This window comes from Centrocercus urophasianus, unplaced genomic scaffold (assembly GCF_019232065.1).
Source record: "Centrocercus urophasianus isolate 14NV4802_14NV808 unplaced genomic scaffold, USGS_Curo_1.0 seq_10, whole genome shotgun sequence".
NCBI classification, from domain to species: Eukaryota; Metazoa; Chordata; class Aves; order Galliformes; family Phasianidae; genus Centrocercus; species Centrocercus urophasianus.
The window spans coordinates 35,603,534-35,625,978 of NW_024884142.1; the positions used below are offsets into that span (position 1 = coordinate 35,603,534).

The window sequence follows — 22,445 nt, forward strand, 5'->3', positions numbered from 1 at the left end:
TTGTGCCTCTGAGAGTCTAATCCCTGCAAACTTTGCTGTATTAATAACGTTTTTTAACTAAAGTCTCAAAAGCCACCTCAATTTTTAGAGGGACGAAAAACAACAGTATTTATACCATAATACGCAAACAGACAATGCAATATTTTGCATGCTTTAGAGATTTGAGGGCTCTGTCCGCTTTAAAAGATTTCCCTTAGAAAAGGAATTCTCCAGAACTCTGCTTTTGTTGAAAACACAAAAGCCTAGCAGGCAACTAAAGGAAGGTTTTTAAGAAAGAGACAGATTTAAGAGTGCCTGCATTAAAGCTGTGCAAACACCTCTCATTTAATCTGACAAAACAGTGCAAGTCTAATAAAGTATTCAAGAACAGAAAATTTGTCCTCAAATAGAAATCTACTTCTGGATATTTTTTTTTTTTTAAGTATATGGTTTCAAAGTAATGCTTTTACTTCCTAATTGTGATTTCTAGGAAGGAAATCATAAAACATACCTCCCAATTTAACCATCTCAACCATCACCTTGCTTCAAGACAACAACCTTAAAAATCTACGTTGCATTTTTGTAATTTTAAAAAAAAAAATCATTAATGTAACACTGAGGTTTTGAACCTGCACAAAAACAATTAAGTAATCTGTCTCTCCTTCTCTTAAAAAAGAAAAGAAAGCCAAACAAAATGAAGCATGAAACAAAGTATTTTTTCAAAAGCAGTTCCTTATGAGCATAGAAGTACATCCTTCAGTTACTTGCATCACAGCCAGAAGATATTCTTAAATGCATTGCTACCATTGTAACAGGGGGAAAGGACAATTAATTTGTAAAGAGATCTAAAGGCATACCTAAGCATGTCTTCAGCTGCAGAGCTGTTAACAAAAATCTAGTTTCAATCTAGTAATCTCCCTAGGTTGTTTTTAGTATCAGTGAAACTGAAGACATCTCTTTTTTCTAATGAATTAGATGAGTAGCCAAAGGAGACTAACTGTGGTAGAGTCAGCCTCTGCAACTACGTTCATGAGCTCTGGGTAGAAATAAGAAACTTTAGCAATAACAGGATTAAAAGTAATGTTAACGTTGTTCTTCCACAAGCAAAAATATTTGTTCTTAAGTCTGTTACTTCTTAGGCTATTCAGAAAACAGGGAAGTAGAGAGAAAATTTCACAATCCTATTTTAAAAAATCCATTAGAATTAATATGATGTACATAAGTGCTCATTTTCTGTATTAAAACATATTTACATTAAACCCATCCATTATGAAAGAAAATAGTTACTTTGCTTTAGGTATAACAAGAAATCTTTAAACAGCCTGGAACAGCGTAGCATATTGACTACAAGAACTGGTGCACTCTGAGACCACTACATTTACATAATGTGTGCCAGCAAAAAATGGTCAATCTGTTTTTGCCTCTGTTCACTTCATTTGCATTTTATTCCCTCTCCAAAGCCTCAGGAGCACATTACAAAATATATATATCTTCATAATTTTGTATGCAGTCCTACATAGTGCATAAAAGGTACAACTAACACATTCTTCATTCAGTGTGCTGCTCATCACAAACCTAATGGAGAAGTCTAAGCTGGAGTAAGGGCTTGTACAAGCAAGCAAAGATAGTACTTTTCTGATTTCACAACCCCATGTAATGGGGTGAGACAAGGATCAACATCCATTATGATGTACAGGTTTAGGGGGAAGCTACATTCTAAAGCTGTTTGAAAAATTTGTGTGGTTTTCTATTGCCAGACAGCACGGCCAGGTCACAGACAGACATGTCTCAAATATGGCTTAGAGAAAATTTGGACTACTTTTTGAAACAGCATATGGTCAAACTTTGTCTCTCGTTTTTCCTAAAAGCAGAAATCTAAAAGAAAATACACAGCAAAGAATAAAGAAAACTGCACAGCAAGGAAATGGGAAAAAGCAAGATCTCTCCCTTTGATGTCTCTCCATTATCATCATAAAAGGTAGTTGAACCACTACTGTAACAGAAACTTTAGTTGGAACTGTGCAGACTGTCCAATTGCAAGACTGGTACATTTACATCGTACGATCCCACAACATTCACCTATTATACAATTGAGGTAAAAAGAGAATTTGCTCAAGAAAACACCTTTTTACAAACAGCTATGCAGCTATTACTTCTATTCCTCGATAATATACTTTTCTTTTTTTCCTTTCTGCTTTTCTGTAAGAGGAAAATAGATTGTTTGGATGGTTTCTGTGGGCTTGTTTGTTTTTGCTTGTTTGGGTTTTGGAGGGTTTGTTGGTTTGGTTTTTAAGGAATAAGGATTCATTCAATTTCATTTCAATATACGTTATCTTCAAGCAGGTAATCAGCTAGTGTGCAGACACAGCAAATTCTTTTAGAAGCTGGTTTTCCTTCTGCCAGAGGTATGGCAAATACAAAGATTTTTAAGCAAAAATCTTTTATTCCTCAGGTAAAGGCAGGAAAAAAAAAAAAGATATCTGTTGCAGGAAAAAAAAAAAGGGTGCTGTATAAAAGCACGCTCTTTTGTTTAACCTGTTAGAGCCGTTAAGCTAAAACATACTGCAAAAATCATGCCATGTTAAAGAAACTGGAAAAAATACTCAAACAGTACTAAATCACACTAAAACACAGTTCTACAATTCTCAATAGCCTGGCTCACTGATGTCAAAATCAGAAATAAACAGGAGACATTGCCATCTTATAGATGTACGTTGACTTTATATTTTGCAGCCTTCAAATTCAAAAATCAATGAAGAATAGCAGTTCTAAAGCTACTGTAACAGCTGTTTCTTTCCACCCTTCAAATAAAAGCTGCCCAAACCCTCCTGACAGTGCTGAGGAAGGCAGATGAGCTGGCAGGGATGCAAATGTTCTGTGCACATTCAAGCACCTTTTTCAGACTGCGCCGCAAGTCACAAGTTAATGGAACAATGTGAGCTATTAATGGCTGAGGAAATCCTCATGTGGGCAAACTTCTAATTTCATGCTAACTGATAACTGCCAAATACTTTTTAAATGGCTGTTAAAAAGAACGTTACTCGTTTCATCTTCAGATCTGTTTTATACACTGAAATCAAGACCACCTAGAAACAAGAATCAACATCTTTGCATTCTCTGATAGCTAATAAAGAAATTAATCACCCACTCACTTCACAATCAGACTTGTTTTATTGTCCGTATTCTTTCATGAATGACTGTATTGCAGGAAACAGGCAGAATCTGGCTAATAACACATATCCCAGTTATTGCAATGGCACTCTGCCTTAATGAAAATGAGGATTAAGCATACAAGAATTTGGTGCCAACTGCGCCAAGAGGAACTAAAATTTTGTGAGAGCAAATGCTGACACCAAGTGGTCTTTACTATTACAACAGCTACCTGTGCTAGCAGCGAAACCGAATGAATACTGCATACACAAAGTAAACTACACCGACTGATACAACCACATAGTGAGTGAACTGGAAATGGCTGTAAAGCTTCCTGCAGCTTTTTACGTTGCCAATTGTACTGTATGCTACTGGCAATCTAGGACTGCCCTGCTACAATTTTACTTTTTATCAATTGCTACTGTTCTACCCTCCTGGTATTCAGTCGTGACTCAACAGTATCAATGTCTGTAACATTTAAAATAAATACTGCATTTTTCTTCCAGAAGTTCTGAGAGAAAGAAGAACAACGCTGAACACTTAATAGATACATTTAATAGTACTACTTCAGTAACACATCAAGCTAGAAAAAGAAAGGAGCCAGTAAGTTCTTATTTTGTAGACTGTCTTCAAAAAAAATGAGGTTTTCAGAAAAAGAGTACAATAATTTTTCCTTGTATTGCCAGCCCCTGAATAAATCTGTACACTCACCTTGTTTTCCTGTGTAACAAGTATACTTGCACCCCCAGGCTTTAATGGTACTTCTTCCATTGCTCCAAATACGTCAGTCTCAACAGAAAAAGTCAGCTCTAAACCCAGATCACTGATATCATTATCTAAAATCCACTGCAAGTTCTTTGCATACTCTGGATCAATAGATGCTACATCCTGATAATTTACGGGTATACCTAAAAAGAAAAATAAAGATAAAATAAACACAAGAAGGGAAAAAGGGTTCTAATTTAATATATAGTATAAGATTGCCCTCTAGAGAGGAAACAGAATAATGCAGTAAGAGAAAAGTGTGAAAAGGGATTCACCATTGTTAAACTACAGCAGAACTGTACTTATAACATTTTAAAAGCATTAAAGTTTCCACTGGATGTTTTTTTTTCCCCCACAGAGAAGCAAATGGCACACCTCTTGAGCAACAACAGCTTGCACAATTTTAGATGGCTTGTGGATTTCAGCAGAAGCATCTAACAATGAATGTACAAGGTTAAATAAGTGATTAAAAAAAAAAAAATAAGCTCTTCTAAAAAGTTTTTGTGTAACTTCTAGGAACCCATATTTATTTATTTTTTTCTTCCTGTATAATATCTCTTCTCCCCAGAAAAAGATTTATAGCTGGAAAAACATAAATAATTTCCTGCATTTTGGAAAATTCCTTCACTCTTCAGTTTTCTTTTTCATCTTTTGTTATGAGTTCTACTACTCAGTTGAAAAAAAATGATTTATAGAAATTTCACATTTTCAAACTGAACTTCAGGTCACTCAGAAGCACTGAGACACACACTGAGGTGCCAGAAGTTTGGATTCCAGCCAAGTATGGAAACTTCTTATTTATTATCCCCTTCACAGACATGGCACTTGAGAACAAGTTTGAGCAAACATGTCAAGAACAAGGTGACTGAGTTTGCACAGAAAAACTACCTCTTCACTGCACAAGAAAGCAAACCTGAGTGACTTTATGAAGACAGATAATTTAGATAACTGTCAAAATAAATACTTGGAAAAGAGGAAGAGGGTATAAGTGTTAATAGCTTTAGGGAGGAAAACTAATTACTGGGAAGTATGTCTTTTTCTTCACAGTCGTCTTGTGAGTTTTTAGGATGTCACATGAATGTTCTGTTAGTAGAGGTTTTAAAATGCTATAGATTGCAGGAGCAGCACCCCAGACAATATGACAATTAAAAGGTTAACAGCTTGTACAAACATGTAAATACAAAAAATCTCTATACAGTATTTCACTGAACGGTCTGAATAGTGCTTGAGGCTTTGTAGGCTGGAGCTGGAAGTTTCCTTTTCCAAACAGAAAACTGTCTCTTTAGAAAAACTACAAAATAACTGGATAACAGCAAAAGAGAAAGTATCTTCTCTTCCCCTGTTTAAGCAGAAGGCAGTTTGAAGGAAAAAAAGCGGCAATAAAAAAGAGACCTTAGTAATTTCTAACTGTATTCTTGCCTGAGTTCTACTTCTGTGATAGAGTACACTGATAAACAGAAAGAAAAATGAAGTTTAAGAGCACAAATAAAAGTAATGTCATCCAGAAATTTAACACATTATAAACCATGTTTTAACTGTATTGTCACAAGAGTAGGAGATCACTCCTTGCCTACCAGTTACTGGTGCAAAAAGATCCCAGCACAGTGTAAAAAGGTGACGAGCCCACCTGAACCTGAAAGAAACTGGCCTCACTTGTTTTCACAGGTTTCAGCTTCTACTTATGGCACTTCCACTTCATGTCTGCTGACTAAACAGAAGAGTTCCTTTGAAAGAGGTTCACACTATTCCTCAGAGTTCTTGGCACACAGCAGTGTACCATCATTAGGAGAGGAAGTAAAATGAAGGATCCTAGTGCAAGGTGAGAAACCAGAAAATTGAAACTGGTCTCAGGTTTCAATAGGATATTTAATACTCCATTGCTTATGGCCCCCAAGAAGCTGAAAGGAACTTCCACCATGTCTATAACCTGGAAACTTGTATTTGGCATGAACAACAGTGTACATAACCCATAGCTAAACTTGAAACAAAAATAAAATAAATTTTAAAAAGCCCTCAGAAGTATCTGCTGGTGTGCATCTCAGGTTCCTGAAATGAGAGGAGACTCACAAAGCTGAGGGAAGTGGCCTTAGGAATCTGTTTTGAATAAGCCACTCTAACGTAGGAAAAACAATTACTCTAGGAAACAGAGATAATTTTTCCATTTTACTGTGTTCAGAAAGTAACAAGAGTGACAAAAACCTGTGAACCTTTTGAACTTAAGCTTCAAACCTCTGAGGAGTTACAGGGTGTCAGCTCAACAGGATGGTAAGACCTTATTAAGAGGTACTGACGAGATCTTACAGAGGCTTACAGAGGCTATGCGCTGCTGTTCACTTTTCAAATAGAGAGATGCTTTGTTAGAAGAGATGCTGCCAACAGCTGATTTACATACTGTGCTAATTTCTCACCTCTGGAAAAATATCCTGCAGCAAGAGTAAGAAGCAAAAGAACAAATCTGGTAACCTGAGACAAACTTATATTTCAGAAGTGGCAGACATCTTTAAATTCAGACTACAAGAATGGGATACTATTGCAAAATAGAGGGAGAAAGGAAAGAAGAAACAAACCACATGGCCATCCTGTCAATTTAGAAACCAGCAAACCTAGTACATAATTACAATTCAATTCAAACTAGAAAAGAACCAAATTAATCAGTAGTCATCTCCAACAGAGGTCACAAGATCAACACCTGACTATTCTCAAAGCATGTGAGCAAACAGCATTAAAATGATTCCCGTTTCTGAATACAACACATGGAGATTATCCTGTAAGCGTCATTCTTCTCCTCATACAGAGGAATATCTTGCTGAGAGGCCAATCCTTAAGTCAGAGTCAAATTGTACCATACAAAGCAATGTCTATTTCAGAACCGTCTTATCATGTGAAGGAACAATTACTATGGAAGTCTAATGGATCGTTGCCAATTTGGTGCTGCTTCAGACTGGTGCCTTCACTTCTTACCAAGTACACAGTCACACAGCATAAAGCAGATCTAAGAGAGAGAAGTAAAAGTTAACTCTATTCCCATGCAAGAAGATCTTGAGAAAGATAGCTGCATCATCAGAGTGCAACAGTTCTCCCCAAACTCTTTTAGGAAAAAGAAACAGCAAATCTGAAGTTAAGAGACAATCTATTCCAGATTCAGCAATCATCACAAAAAGACTGCAGATAAACAAGCTGATTGTAGAAAATCAGAATGAGATCTAAACAATCCCTTGAACATCTTGATAGGGCTTAAAGTAAGGTGTGGTTCTTGAGGAAAAGTAAAACTTTTTTATCCATGTTCTTGAGGAAAAGTAAAACAACAAGCTATCTTACACCTCCAAAGGCAACTAAGGAATAGCACTTCAGAAGAAAGGACATTCTGTGTGATGTGGCAGTTCATAAGAGAGAGACTCGGTACGAAACAGCAATCACTGTCATATTATGCTGTATTTTGATATACTCAAAAGATTACCAAGATTCTTTGCACTTTCAATACACATACAAAAGTAAAAAGGAGAAAATTTACTGCTCAGACAATTGTTGTGAGTAATAAATAGGATTTTAATATAGCCATACCAAGAATATGCTTGTAGAATGATCTTGTGAAGTAAATGTTCACCAGCTGCCTGTGATTGAGAGCTAATCCCAGGATCTGGCCTGCAAAGCGGAAGTAGTTCAAATGATCTGGGTTTACAGAAGAGTTGCTGTTTGGCTGGAAGGTCGTTCCTATAAAATAAGAACATAATAGGATTTCTTTATCTATATGCCTACTTTAAGTGAAGATCATATTTGTCAAAACATGCTATTTGAAAACAAAGTTTTATTTTGGAGTTCTGGATGGCTGGTTTTGTTTGGTTTTTTTTCTGTTCATGTCAGAAAGACAGAAGAAAAATATATTACAGTGTAATGACATCATATTACTACAATGATACTACATAACCACTCTCCAAGACAACACCCTGAAATAATTATCATCAACAAAAGGGTAAGCATGATCTGCTGAACTTGGTCTTCCATTTCTACCTGCACCTTTGCTCACTCTCGTGGGCCATACTTCTATAAACTTGTGAACTAGCTCACAGGAAAGATCAGAATACATTCACTTCCTTTTGTCTGGATCCAGCCACATACAGACAGCAGACCATCCAGTCTTGGTCCTCTTGGAAGAGACCATCTCACACAGACATCCCTGCACTTGTCCTTTTAACTTTCAGAAACTGATCTATGCTTCTGCTGTTGACTGATATCCTTGTCACTCCCTAAGACTTTTTAAGCCAGAGGGCAAAACATTTATTACTGCTGCAGGTATGAAATCTTTCATTGATAAAGATTTGCTGTGTATGAAGTACCTAAAAGACAAAAAGTCAAATACAAGGTAGACCCATGGAGACCAACAGATCATTTTACCACAAAAGTGAACTGCTTGACTTTGTGGTTTTCTAAAGAGAAATGAATGAATATCACAGAATCACAGAATGGTCAGGGTTGGAAGGGACCCCAAGGATCATGAATCGCCAACCCCCCTGCCACATGCAGGGCCACCAACCTCCACATTTAATGCTAAACCAGGCTGCCCAGGGCCCCATCCAATCTGCCCTTGAACACTCCAGCAGCAGGGCATCCACAGCCTCTCTGGGCAGCCTGTTCCAGCACCTCACCACTCTCTGTAAGAACTTCCCCCTGACATCCAACCTAAATCTCCCCTCCCTCAACTTAAAACCATTTCCCCTTGTCCTGCTGTTATCCACCCTTTCAAAGAGTTGATTCCCCTCCTGTTTATAGGCTCCCTTTAGGTACTGAAAGGCTGCAATGAGGTCACCCTGCAGCCTTCTTTTCTCCAGGCTGAACAAGCCCAGCTCCCTCAGCCTGTCTTCGTAGGGGAGCTGCTCCAGTCCTTTGATCATCTTCGTGGCTCTCCTCTGGACCCTCTCCAATAGCTCTCTGTCTTTCTTGTACTGGGGGCTCCAGACCTGGACACAATATCTTATCTCTACAGCTTCCTTAAAGCCGCAGAAGAAAGGCAAACACTTTCTATACTGCTGTCAAAGCATTATGTTCCACTAATACCAGATAGAAATAGAATGGAAACGTTAAATAGAATAGATTCATTTAAACCAACAATTCATTCTCCTCTTACATAAGACAAAAAAAATTTAAGGAAGTTTCACATTAAAAAGAATTCACTTGTAGTTTTAAAAATACATGTTGAACAAATCCCTTCTCTACACACAAATATAACTCTGTCGGTTTCATTTTTAGTAAGTAACAATCTTACAATCTGCAATCAATTAAGTGAATTTCAGATGATAAAAATGTTTTCATTACCCTAAAGTTAGGCAACAACAACAACAAAAAAAAAAAGCAGAGACATACCATCAGCTGACTGGGTAAATAAGGCATAATCTGGGTTAACTATTTCACTGGATAAGATATCAAACCACTCACGCACCACACCCTGTCCCTGCATGTCAAAAGAATAAAACATATTAGTACCTAGAGCTTTTACTGCCAGTTAAGGTAGGTAACTACCTATTTCTTAATAAAAGCACGAGTTATTTTAAATTTTGGATTTCATTCAAACATTATTCATGAAAGACAGGATTAGTTTTTCTATATAAAGCATAAAGGAAAACCAAGCAATTTTACCCACCATGCCTTCTTCTCCATGAAATCGCACAGCAATCCCTTGCTTTAGTTTTGCACAATTTGCTTTAGAGACAACTTCACAGCTACTCCTAAAAATAGAATCTGAATATAAAGCATCGATTAATTTTAAGCATCAATTCATTTTACTTCAGAGACATCCAATTCTGTTTAAAATAATACCTCTGTGAACCAGAAGGATGTCATTTTCATTGACAGGTCTGTGCACCATGTCTGAATCTGGTTGCCCTGAATGCAGATGTTCATAGAACCATTCGCAACGATCTTTAAATGGCTACAAAACAAAAGGTAAACAACATTACATGGATGCATTCAACTAGAAAATTCCTTCTTCACAAGCATGGTGAGGAAACACCGCTCCATCTAACATCAGGCAGCACTTCTTTACTGTGCAGGTGATGGAGCACTGGCATAGGTTGCCCAAGGAGGTTGCGGTTTTTCCTTCAAAATGAGTCTGGGCTCCCTGCTTTGGGTGTCCCTGCTTGAGCTGGGCTTTGGACAGATGGACCCAGAGGTTCTGTCAAATTTCAACGGTTGTGCAATCCTGTGAAAACGGTTATGCACACTACAGATTCATTTTGAGATGCGCTGAGTTACTCAGTACTATCTTAATAAGGTAGGAATTATTTTGGGATGAAGAAAGGGCAACAATGTCAAAATGGGCAAGCATTGCTTAAATCAGACTTCCATAATGAAGTTTGCCAGCTATTTTTTCCACTTAGCTGCAAATAGCCTTCTGAAGAGTAGCTTTTTAGTCTAGAATTCACATCCCACATGAAACCATTAAATGTGTTTAGGTTATACAAGACATCAGGCTCCTACTTTGCAGGAAAAACAACACACCACACTCACCCACAAGTAATCAAACAGGAGGAAACAATGTTTCACTGAAGGAGCTCCCACTAAGTAACTATGGCAAAAAATCAACTAATAATGTGTTTAATAATGGCGTACTCACCCTCTGTTTTTTTCTGTTTAACTTAGAGTATCTCACATTCAGAAGCACTGGAGGACATAATTCTTCTATCCCCTCCCAGTGGGTTTTAAAAACAAACAAGCAAAAAAAACCAACTCTCTTATACTCATAGAAATTGTAGCAAAACATCTCTTGGTGTTTACCTGAGCTTTTATGATGTGCATAAATCTGGACATTAGTTCAGGACACTCAAGAAGGAAATGAAAGTGATCAAAAATGATTTTGGGATTCCTGAAAGAAAAAAATACTTTGAGTTAGAAGTCTACCAGTCAGAGATCTAATAAAACTTCATGACACATTAAGGCTACTCAAAGAGCCAGTGCAATTACTCCTATAGAACAGTTCCAACAGACCTTTCTTTCTTGTAACATTTTCATTACTGCCTGTTTCCAAATGACTTAAGCTACCTCATCCTTTATACAAATAGAAGACATACTCATGAGCTGGGCAGTGCCTGAAAAACACTGAGAGCAATCAAATGCACTAAGATAGTGTCCAGAAGTCACTACATACAACACATTTGAGCAAGCATGAAAGTTGGCATTCACCTCAGAAGAGTAGGATTGGAAAAACAGAGGAGGCAATTGCCTGTTAAAAAAATTACTGTTGCTCTGTGAAAAATATTTTGTTCACAAAATCTCACCAAATCTTACAGAAGGTTTGTTTACAAATGCAGAAGAATTCATCTAAGCCTGAACTCCGTATAATTAATATTCATTCTCTCATATCTGGAAGGACTAAAGCGTGTTTGAAAAGACCAAGAGTGTGCATGCTGCATATGTCAAAACAGTAACCTCAAAACACAATTCTTTAAGAAGAAAAAGTATATGAGGTTGGACCATATTGGACATAAAAATAAACAAACAAATTAGGAACTGCACATTCCTCGAAACTTACCGGTTAACAAAACACTTAAGGACATCATCGTGTTTACAAACAAATTCTATAAAACGAGGTGACGTCATCCTGTTCAAAGAAAATCATAAGATATTAATGAAATTATTTAAGGAAACAGAAAAGAATTTGAATTACGTGTGTTATTGCATTCTATTTTTTAATACATTACACAAATAAAAACTGTTGGTTCCTAACTACTCAATCATTGAACAAAAAACTCAGCAGCATTCAAGAATACGAAGACGCACATTTCTCTGTTGAATTCTCCCAACTTTCAGTGCAATAGAAACGCATGTACAAAAAGACTATTATTATATATACCATAAATGCACATTGTTCCATATGCCTGTTCATTAGCTACAAGTCCCAGAACACACTTCATAAACTGTACAAAGTGAGGAAAAGAATTAGGAAGAAATAATACTACAAACAATGAACTCGTTAATTACAGGGGAGAAGGTGAAACTTAATAGGTTCTTGAAGAGACCAAATTACTTGCCATGCAAGCATCTTCTACATTAGCATGGAATTTTATTTTTTCTCCTGCATATGTTCAGAGAACGTGGGAGGAATTTACATGGGATTTATGTGGGTGCAAACTTGTTTACGTCTGTGTTGCGCACTTCTCAAGAAAAGAGAACTACTTATTGAGTCCTTTAGTTTCTACAAGAGCAATATTTGCAATTGAGGATAAAATCGTCTTAACACAGGCAGTATCTGAGAAAGGCACTGAAAAACAGTGCTTTCAAAAAGGACAATAATCCTGAAAGATCTCTGAAAAATTACTAAAACTCTGAGTTCTTAAGAAAATTAACTACACAATCAAGTCAAAAACTACAGATTTCCAGCAATAAAAGTCTGAATATAACAATGCCCCCAACATCAATTTTGTATAAAAATGAGCAGCTCTTTTATGTAAACTGAGCTATTTTCCTTCCCTCACTAAATTTCACTAAAATTTCACTAAATTTCACCATATTCTTTCCCTTATTCTTACAGAATTTAAACTAGTGAACAAAATCTTCCATGCTAAGTATGAACAGTTTAAAAACACTATCTTAGGCCTGAGATATGGTCTGAGACTATTGAACAACTATAAGACAGTCTTTTCTTCACAGATTCTATGGCAATTTACACATTGAGATGTAACTTACAAAAACTCTCTCAACTCTTCAGTTTTGATGCTGAAAACTTGTCACATTGTATTTCAGTATTTTGACAAAGAACAGCTAGATTCAATAACAGCATTCACAGAAGAAAAGTAATCGTGATGAGCAAATGAAAATAACCTTAATGCTTCAAATGTCTTCAGAGCTCAAGTGCTAACCCTGTTTCCACTCAGTAATTCATTACTAGATAATTTTCCATTAAAGCATGAAATGCCATCTTTTATCTTATGAGCATTAAAAACAATGGAAAACTATGAGCTCTTTTTACTCTCCTTCATTAAACATAAAAGACACTCAAATCTAAAATCAGAGCCATTTAAAATTATTTTCTGTCTGAAAACATCATTTGTTGGAATCAGCAAGCAAAATTGACATACCATTTATTCCCATTGCCATGAAAATTTTAGTAAAGTAGAATAAATATCACATTTTTACATTCATCTACGTAGATCTGAGAAATTCTTAAAAAAATAAAAAAATAAAAAAAATAAAGCAGGATTCAGGCATAAACTGCCTTATTTTTCTGCATCCCAAGTTCTTCAAGTTACCAATAAATCACTGAAACAGTTCTGATTCTCCTAGCTTCTATAACAGCTCTCAATTCTACACAGTATCCACAAGGTTTTTCCCCAGTCCCAGCATAAAACATGTGGAAGAACAGAACCACTGGGCAAGGTCCACAGGCAAGTCAGCAGGATACAGACAGCCTCAAATTTAATATTGCTATAGGCATAAATCAAAGGGGAAAAAAGATACACTTATTTCTAGAAGTATTTCTACTCTTCATTTGGCTGTCATAAATAGACTTTATTACAACTGCATCTTAGCAAGTTTTAATGGAGATTTCAATGGGAATAGCTTATAAGCAGTTTCTTAAGTAAAATTAAAAGGTAGAATACAAAGCATTTGTTGAAAGTGTTGATCCTCAGAGCATCTTCCAGAATGCCCAGAGAGGAGACACCGGACAAAAAGTACTGGCTGACTTGGAAGTTTTTGATCCACTACATTTAGAGAAAGGAAAATCCTTGCAGTAGCAGGGAATAATCAGGAGCTATCACAGAATCACAAGGACTGGAAAGAACCTTTAGATATCATTGGTCCAGTCCCTTTGCAAAGCAGCCCCCCTACAGCAGGCTGCACAGGTAGGCATCCAGGTGGGTCTCAAATATTTCCAGAGAAGGAGAATCCACAACCTCCCTTGACAGCCTGTTCCAGTGCTCTGACACCCTTACTGTAAAGAAGTTCCCTTGCATATTGGTGCAGAACTTCCTATGCTCCAGTTTAGAAAGAACCTCACTTCAAGACTTCTCAGGGACCTGGATCAAATCTCCGTACTTTCTTAACTCTCCACTCAGGAGAGTCAAAGGATTTTTCCTTGCAAGTTTACTTGACAGATATAAGCAAGCCTGGACAGACTAAGAACTCAACTACAGAGGACACACTTTGTTTTAAACCAGACACTGATGGTATCTAATTTACATAAGTTATGTCACGTCTGTTCCACACAAAATAATACTTGCTAACCTGGGGCAGAATTCCAAGTGAGTGTTATTTTGAGATAAAAGGCTTCTTTTGAAAACTTCTGCCTCAGCTGTCATTTTCATACACAGTCTGCATTTCTTCTGAGATCAATTATAGTTGTTGCAGGATAATCACATTAAACTTAAGGATATTTTCACACTAAGAACCAACAGCAGAAACAGCTAAATTTCAAGAGATCAAAACTACATTGCCTGCATGTATCCCACATGATTAAAAAGAGACAGTCAATATGAAACCCACTCTGATAAAGTTACCAAAAGCATTAAGTAAAATTTGCTGTGCCATTAAATGCATCATTAAAGCAGGAAAAAAAAAAAAATCAAATAATTGAACTAATGAAAGCATCAGGAAGTATGCCCTTGACTGCCACTAATATCATCTGGTCAGCACCAACGCTCTTCCAAGAAAGCATATATGATTTTGAAAATGTAATAACTCAGTTAATGAAAAGTATCCTCCTTACCCCTGAGGCATCTGACAGGAGCAGCACATATAAAATGCTTGAATGACAGCACTTAGCCTGTTTGCTGTCATGGAGATAACATCCTGGCCATCAGCATAAGCTTCCTGCTTCCCTGCAACTTCATATGTTTTTGAGTCCCCTGTGTCAGCAGATAGCTCTTTTCTGCTCTCTGTTCCTGCAGCAGCAAAGGAAGGCGTAGGAGTAGCATCCTGGTGATCTGGTCCTTTTTGCTTCAGCAAAATAGAAGTAATGTTGGCAGAGTCCCTTTTGTTTTTCATCAGCTCTGTGGCTATAAGAACTAGCCATTCGTCTAATGAGTGCCAGAGCAGTTCCAGTGGCTGCAATAAAATATGCAAAAAAAAAAAAAAAAAAAAACCATGTTCACCTTAGATAATATGATGATCACATCATTAATATTAAGGCAAATAAACATCATTCACATTTAAAAGTTCTAAATAATACTTCAGAAATCATGTTAGACATAAAACTAAAATATTCCTAAAAATTCTCTACTTGTAGCCACAAGCACAAAGAGAAAATTTCATATGGAATGAAAACAATCAAGGAGGAGACAGAAACAAAGGTAAAACAATTTAAAGAAGGGTCAAACACTGAACTGTTTAACACAGTTTGGCTTCACTGTTCTTACACAGCACAGCTCTGCCCAACAGCTGCATCCAAAGACACTAAAGCACACCTCTAGTTTTCAGACTAAGAGCTTATTAGTGCTTTCTTAAGGTCCTGGTCAAAAAAGCTCCCCACAGGTGGATAGAGCAAGCCCTAAACAGAGCCAAAGATTCAGACTGATACATGCATCTAATAAATTGAGTTTTATACACAGCATGAGATCACACAGCTCATTTTGATAGTTATCCAAGATATCTCAGATCAGGGGTCACTAATACCCTTCTGAAATAAAAGTAATATTAGTAGGATATCACAGCAATTTGTAAAGCTATGCATTTCATTTGAACAAAGTCACTCTTTGCTCACTACGAATGTAATGAAAACCCGGCACAATTGTATTGTTACACATCTGCTCAGGTGCAGGCCTATAGCAAAGAATGGGAAGAGCTGAGACACTTGTGGCTCCCTCACAGCCATTTCAAAAACATCAGGCCCAACAATGCCATTCCTTAATGCTGTTTAAGTGGGCACTTCACAAGTGTACATTTTCTGAGTACAGGGAGGTATTTCTCACTGAAGCTATCCATAATGTTCCAAAAATCAAAGGTGCACACATTCTCTTTTCCATATATTACTGTTGAATCAACATTTTTAACTAACTTTGGAATTTAAGGACTTAGCAGGTACTGAAAAGTACATTCTCAACATCTAACCCTATCTTTAAATATTAAGGGCTATTTGCAGCAGAGAGTATCAGGAGACTAGATTATTTGGAACACTGTCACTATACCTAATAACCATATGCTCTCAGAACAAATTAACTCCCATATGAAAGCTGTGTATTAAAAACTCCTGTTGAAGCTTACTGTTAAAAAAAACTCCAATATTTCCATTTTCTCCAATAAGATATTTAAGGAAAGAAAGCCAGTCTGCTCTCCATGTCTGGTACTGGTACTGTTCTACGTACCATATGAAACTAACTTCTTGCCCCTAGCGACCACAATTCTCTCTAGATGGCCTGTGGTGAATTACATAAAAGGAACCTCAGTAAAGCAGAGATGGCCCTGTGGTTTTCTTATTCTTGCCAAGAAATAACAATCCTCAGCAGCCTCAGATCAAGATACATTCACCTTTTCAATTTCACTCTAGATTACAATAACTCTTCAAAAAAAAAAAAAAAAAAATCCAAAATTCATGACAGGTGGCAAAATTACGAAGAATTTCTGACATGCTTCAAAGTATGTTCAAACAGTACACTAATATAAGAAAACTGTAACACAGCGTTGAAAAAAAGAGAAAAAAGTTTTTCTTAATTTGTTGTATTGGATAAAGCATATTTTTAAAAGTCATCATGCACAGACCTATTTGAACATAAAGGGAATGTGTTCAGAAGAAAGAAAAACAAGAAGTCAGCAACACCCAAAATTGTTTCTCCATGTATCTCACAAGGGTGCCATAAGACAGAACTGCTGCCACTGCTACTGCAACAACATTCTCCAAATGGAAGTTCCCCAATCCATTCTCAAATTGAGACAGTGCTGGACAAATAACTAGCATCCTATACAGTAAAATAAGACAATATCTATAGGTCTTGTTCAAATGAACAGCATTCAAAGAAAGTGCTGGTGATGCTAGCACCAATCAAGGTAGACAACTCCCGGGTCTCTTCCAGTACCACTACCACAATTACCAATCTAATAATATAGAGATATAACAAGGGGCTTTCCCCTCTCCTGAAAAGGAGTAAACAGTCCCCAACTTTTCAAAGTTGTGTCCCATCACATTTTCAAAGTAATAACAAAAAAAGATAGAAAGGGAACATAATAATAGAAGAGAAAGGGAAGTCAATCAACTGACTTAGAATTATCTTGTAGTAACTATCCAGTTATTGTACATCCAGAAAAGTCTAATCCAACTGCAACTAAGATTAAAATTGCACTGCCAGAACAGCGTACTCCATTCCTAAACCAGAACAAACTCTCATCAATTATTTTTACATTTTTTACTCTAAAATTTAATATCATGGAGAAAGAAAACACTGGCTCTAAGGAAGGGCTGCCCAAGTTTTAAAACTTCTAAAATAAATTAAAAAGTAACAATAATAAATTTTAAATCCTCATGAATGTTTTGCTTTGTTAGTTCATTCAACAATAGTATATATTCTTCTCTTTCATTAAAACAACATTAAATTATTATATATATATATATATATATATATTTTTTTTTTTTATTATTTTTTATTTTTTTTTACAGAAGTCAGAATTACTGGCATTTTCTGGGACAGCTGTGCCAGTTGTGTAGTATTTGTCTGCTGCACAAGACTAATCTACAAGCCAAATGGAGAAACAATTCCGCCAGCACATAAATTGGTATGGCCACACAGGTAAGTAACTTTGCTGAAATACAGCTTCCTTCACAAATTGTGGTATTTTAATTTTATTTTTATTTTTTTTTAATAATGAGTTTTGAAATGATCTCCAGTTGAAGAGAAAGTTCTTTCTATTGTAGTCTATAAGCCAGAACAAAATGTAAAGTTAAGCTACTCCCAGGAAAAAAAGAAGAAAGGTAACAGTATCAGTCCAACCTTCTCACAAGTATTTCTGTATTAACTGTGTTTAGCATCACCTGCTTGTTGTTTGATCTGGTACATTTAAACAAGCTTTCAATGAAAGCAATAAAAAATGGTGTCTTTAATAAAATTATTCTTGTGATTTGGGTAATGCTTTGATTTTTTGAAATGGAATGAACACGTGGTTAAATTCACAAAGTGCCAATTTAGTTCAACATGTTTTAACGAATAACCCTAAAGGACCAATATTACACTGCATACATTTTGCACAAGTACTTTTCACTCAAGCTCTAGTCTTATATTAATGATACAAATGAATTTGTTATTAAAACTATTTTCTTATTAAAAAAAGTGCCGTTTGTTTTTCAAATATTCTAATGTTAATCTTCGTTCTGAGAAAAGAAAACAATCAAAAATTAAGCTAAATAACTCAACATAGCTGTAATTAGTATCATCTTTCCTGAACTTATTAACACAGCTCTTTAAAATTCACTAGAAGTAATCTAAAAAACATATCAGATCACAAAAGAAAAAGCAGTAATTTCAAAATACCCCACTTTTAGAACACCTGATAGAAATGTGAAGGTTAAGGAATATTCTCATCATTTAATCATTGGCTTCTAAATCTGGTGATATGAACTGTGCCATCAAGAGGATGGAAGGAGAAATTAGAAAAGAAAAAAAAAAAAAAAGACTATCTTTCAGCTGTTATTCTTTAGGTGCTCTGAATAGGTCATCAGTTATACTCCCAATGCAGTGGCATGCAGGAAACTGAGACTGCTTTACAGAAAGTAAAGATACAATCTTTGACAGGATTCCTCACAAACAAGTATTCAAGAAAAAAAAACTTTAGAAATTAAACACCTAAATGGCCAGAGCCTAAAGCACATTTCTGAAAGCACCTATAAATCAAAAACCTTTCCAGGGAAATAGTAAGCTGTACATTGTAAAGCATATAATAATAAAATTCAATAACTTGGGTAAAAAAAAAATCATGATCAGAGTGAAAACAATACACAGATTAGAAATTAAGAACTCCTAATTTTGAAGCAACATTAATACAATCTCTTTTACAGTGCTTAATATTACCACATTTTGAGATCACTACATTCTTAAATAAAATGTTTATAATAAAACCAAGTTCACCAAAACCAGTTAAGAATTAAATATTTAACATCTAATAAATAAAACATCAAAATCAAACAAGAAATAAACATAAATAATAAAGTGAAATGTGCATTAGTGTTTAAATGAATTCAGTGGAAAAAAAAACAACTAAACAAAAGGAAAGAGTCAGGATTAACTTAAGAAGGGATAGGGACATCAACCAAACTTACTTCCTGTTCATGAGATGTCTGATTAATGAATGCATGCTTTGTGAAATTCATCTCTTTAACGTCTATCTTCCTAACAACATCATATACTTTTCTGACCTTGAACACCTGACTTCTTGGAGTTTTATTTCCATTGTAGCCCATGTCATTTCCATTACTGGGAGAGGATGGGCCAATGCGAAAGACATGGCAAAATATTCTCACGATCCTCAAGAGACTCTTCATTTGAGCTTCATAATTACTTGACAAGCTGAGGGAAAAAATGGAATATTTAAGTTTCTTTTCCGAGATGAAACAAAGTAGTATATTAAGGAGTAAGCAATCTAATGTTAAGGTCTGACACACACTGAAAAAAAAAAAAAAAAGTCCTTGTCTTATATTTGAACTTTTATTTCCTGCACAGGTCCCAGGTAAGAAATCCAGCTTACTACAGTAAAGATCTCAGTGTACGAAACAAATTGGGTTAATCAGTTGAAAACATTTTTCATTCCAAAAGAGAATCACATATAATGGTAAAATTGTAATAATTAATCAGATTTACCATCACAGGTCATCCATAACCTAAGTCCTGTCCTAAATGTGAACTAATTATCTTAATCAGCTAAGGGGTCAGGATGAAAAATGTCACTGTTTTTTAAAGGGAAAACAAGTGACCTAGAAGATACAACATAAGAGCATTGGGTTTTCACTTATTTATTTAATATATACAAGTTTTATGCCTTATTAACTGGCCAACACTGAAATCAATAAGAACTCCTTCACCACAAACACAGTGTGAATTACAGACACTCATGAGTTTGTGCACAAGTGGAATACTCTTACTCAAACTTTTTTTTTTTTTTTTTTTTTTTTTAACTTTTGTTTAAAATTCCAAGAGGTAAGAATTTGTTAATCCTGAACACACACACACACAAAACTGCAAGAAATTAAAATTTCTTCTACTGAAATCTACACAGTTCGGAAAGCAGCACTTTGGAAAAAGATTTGGTGGTGCTAGTGGATGAAAAGTTTGACATGAGCCAGCAATGTGTGCTTGCAGCCTAGAAAGCCAGCTGTAGCCTGGGTTTCATCAAAAGAGGGGTAGTCAGCAGGACAAGGGAGGCGACTGTCCCCCCAACGTGACCTTGTGAGACCCACCTGAAGTACTGCATCCAGGCCTGGCCCCAACATCAGCTGGACATGGACTTGTTGCCCTACTCTGGACTCACTCCAACAAAGATGTTCAGAGGGCCAAAGCCCCTCTCATAAGAAGAAGGGTGATGTTCAGCCTGGAGAAGAGAAGGCTCCTCATTACAGCCTTCCAGTACTTAAAAAGGACCTACTGGGAAGACAGGGAGGGACTCTTTATTGGGGAGTGTACCAACTGGGCAAGGGGTAATACTTTAAACTAAAAGAGGGGAGATTTAAGTTAAATACTTGGAAGAGGGCAGTGAGGCATTGGAACATGGTGCCCAGAGAAGTTGTGGATGTTCCACCCCCGTAAGTGTTCAGAGCCAGGTTGGATGGGCCATGGGCAACATGATTCAGTGGGAAATGTCCCTGCCTACAACAGGGGGTTGGAACTAGATACTCTTAAAGGTCCTTTCCAACCTAAACCATTCTATGATACACATGCATATTTATAAGGAGGTATATATTCAGTTTTATCCTTGAAGTACTTGTTTTCTGACTATAAGATCAATATGCACCAGAACCCTGACACCCATAGAGGATGCATATATCTGATGCAATTACTAATCTGCTAATTCACAATCTACCTAAACTTAAGCAACTAATTATACTTCTGAATAAAGCTCTTTCCTCAGTGCTCGGCAGGGAAACTTTTTAAAGCAACTCAAACTTTAAAAATGAAAAAAATCCCACTGAAACATGCACAACAGAATTAGACATATAACGTAGCACTCAAGTTTAAACGGTATTAAGAATTTCTAACATTAGTTATACATAATATTGTTGGAACAATGCTGAGGACAACTGTAGCATCACAGTACCTTCACCATGAAGGTTTGCTTTCACTTTGCTTCCCCCTACAGTATGGGTTTTGAAAAAAAAAAGCAAAAATAAGAAGACACTGTTTACAGCGTAACATTTTAATGACTACCAGTTAGGCGTTAATAAGAAAAAAAAATATACACCCACACACCTACTTAAGGAAACTACTACACAACTAGTACAGAAAGCACAACTTTCCTGCCATGATTCTGATTTAAACTTTCAATAAATCAATTATCTTTCAATAAAGATAAGAAAGGAATACAACGGTAAACATGGCAAGAATGAGAAAGTTTAATTTTCAATTTGGTAACATAAATTTCTTGACTAATTGGCCTTATTTGGACCATTACCAAAGGTTTTGGTCACAGCTGAAAATCAGTATTTAGAAAATCTTTACTTACAGGCCAAAAGAATTGCTGAATACAATAGGCTAATTCAAGAAGTAGGGCAAAAATAAACATGTAAATTCAGGTTTATCATCAGCAATGGTGTTTTCTTGGTGAAAATTTCATTTTAAATCTCTCTGTCTTTAGAAAGAGGACTCACTGAAGCAGAAAAATCTTTAAGTGCTTTCGATAGTTTACTAGCATATTTGTAAACATTTTGCTAAGCTCAATCTACACCAGCAAGACCAAATCATTCCAGTTATTTCTTGGAAAGAGGAAATGGGCAATGGAGGGAAAGCTATTTTAACAAGATCACTGTGGGTGTTCAAAGGCAGAAGTCCATATCCACGGTCACTCCAGGCTACCTGCTAGAAGCATTACAAAAATTTACTTCACATTATTCCAGACTAAACAATGAACAAACCCAACAGCAATGGTCTGCAGGTTACTGCCCAGGAAACTAATACTCCAATGTTACTGGCTCAGACACACAAGTTTAAATAGATGGATTACATTTTCCATACAGTTTGATAGAAGAAAGAGAGAGAAGAGAGAGGCCCTAGCTGAGAAGGCTGCCTGCACCAAGTAGTACCTCCAGCTTCATTATGTTAATGCTAAGAGCAACTGAGAAATGCTTAGTTGAAGCACAAATTGAATCCAGTTTTTGAAATTTATATCTTGTAATAAAAAAATAATTCCATATCGCTTGTGACGATATACCAAAAAAAAAAAAAAAAGTGGGTCAGCAAGAGCCTGCAGGACACCCTCAGTACAGGCATATCCAGAAATGCCAGCCCATGCAGCAGAATGCTTCTAATTTGTCTTCAGCCTGAGCTAGACAATTCACATTCAGCAACTACAGAAGCACATAGCAGCTCATATTCTGTGACGTGTACAAGCTGTTCCTACAGTCTGTTTCTACAGCCATACTGAGAAAATGTTGC

The 22,445-nt window shown here is 36.2% G+C and overlaps 1 protein-coding gene across 4 annotated transcripts in view; it reads right to left on the minus strand.

Annotated features, from left to right (window-relative positions):
- HACE1 (HECT domain and ankyrin repeat containing E3 ubiquitin protein ligase 1) overlaps positions 1–22,445 on the minus strand; it is a 49,051-nt gene that overhangs the window by 8,762 nt on the left and 17,844 nt on the right. For 3 of the 4 annotated variants that reach the window (XM_042818672.1, XM_042818694.1, XM_042818687.1), the window contains 9 exons: positions 19,124–19,370; positions 14,591–14,928; positions 11,417–11,485; positions 10,663–10,750; positions 9,706–9,817; positions 9,530–9,627; positions 9,253–9,340; positions 7,456–7,605; positions 3,841–4,037 (listed from right to left, as the gene is read on the minus strand). In XM_042818672.1, the coding sequence (XP_042674606.1) occupies positions 3,841–4,037; positions 7,456–7,605; positions 9,253–9,340; positions 9,530–9,627; positions 9,706–9,817; positions 10,663–10,750; positions 11,417–11,485; positions 14,591–14,928; positions 19,124–19,370 (1,387 nt within the window). The remainder of the gene's footprint in view (positions 1–3,840; positions 4,038–7,455; positions 7,606–9,252; positions 9,341–9,529; positions 9,628–9,705; positions 9,818–10,662; positions 10,751–11,416; positions 11,486–14,590; positions 14,929–19,123; positions 19,371–22,445) is intronic. The other variant, XM_042818681.1, reaches the window with a different exon arrangement.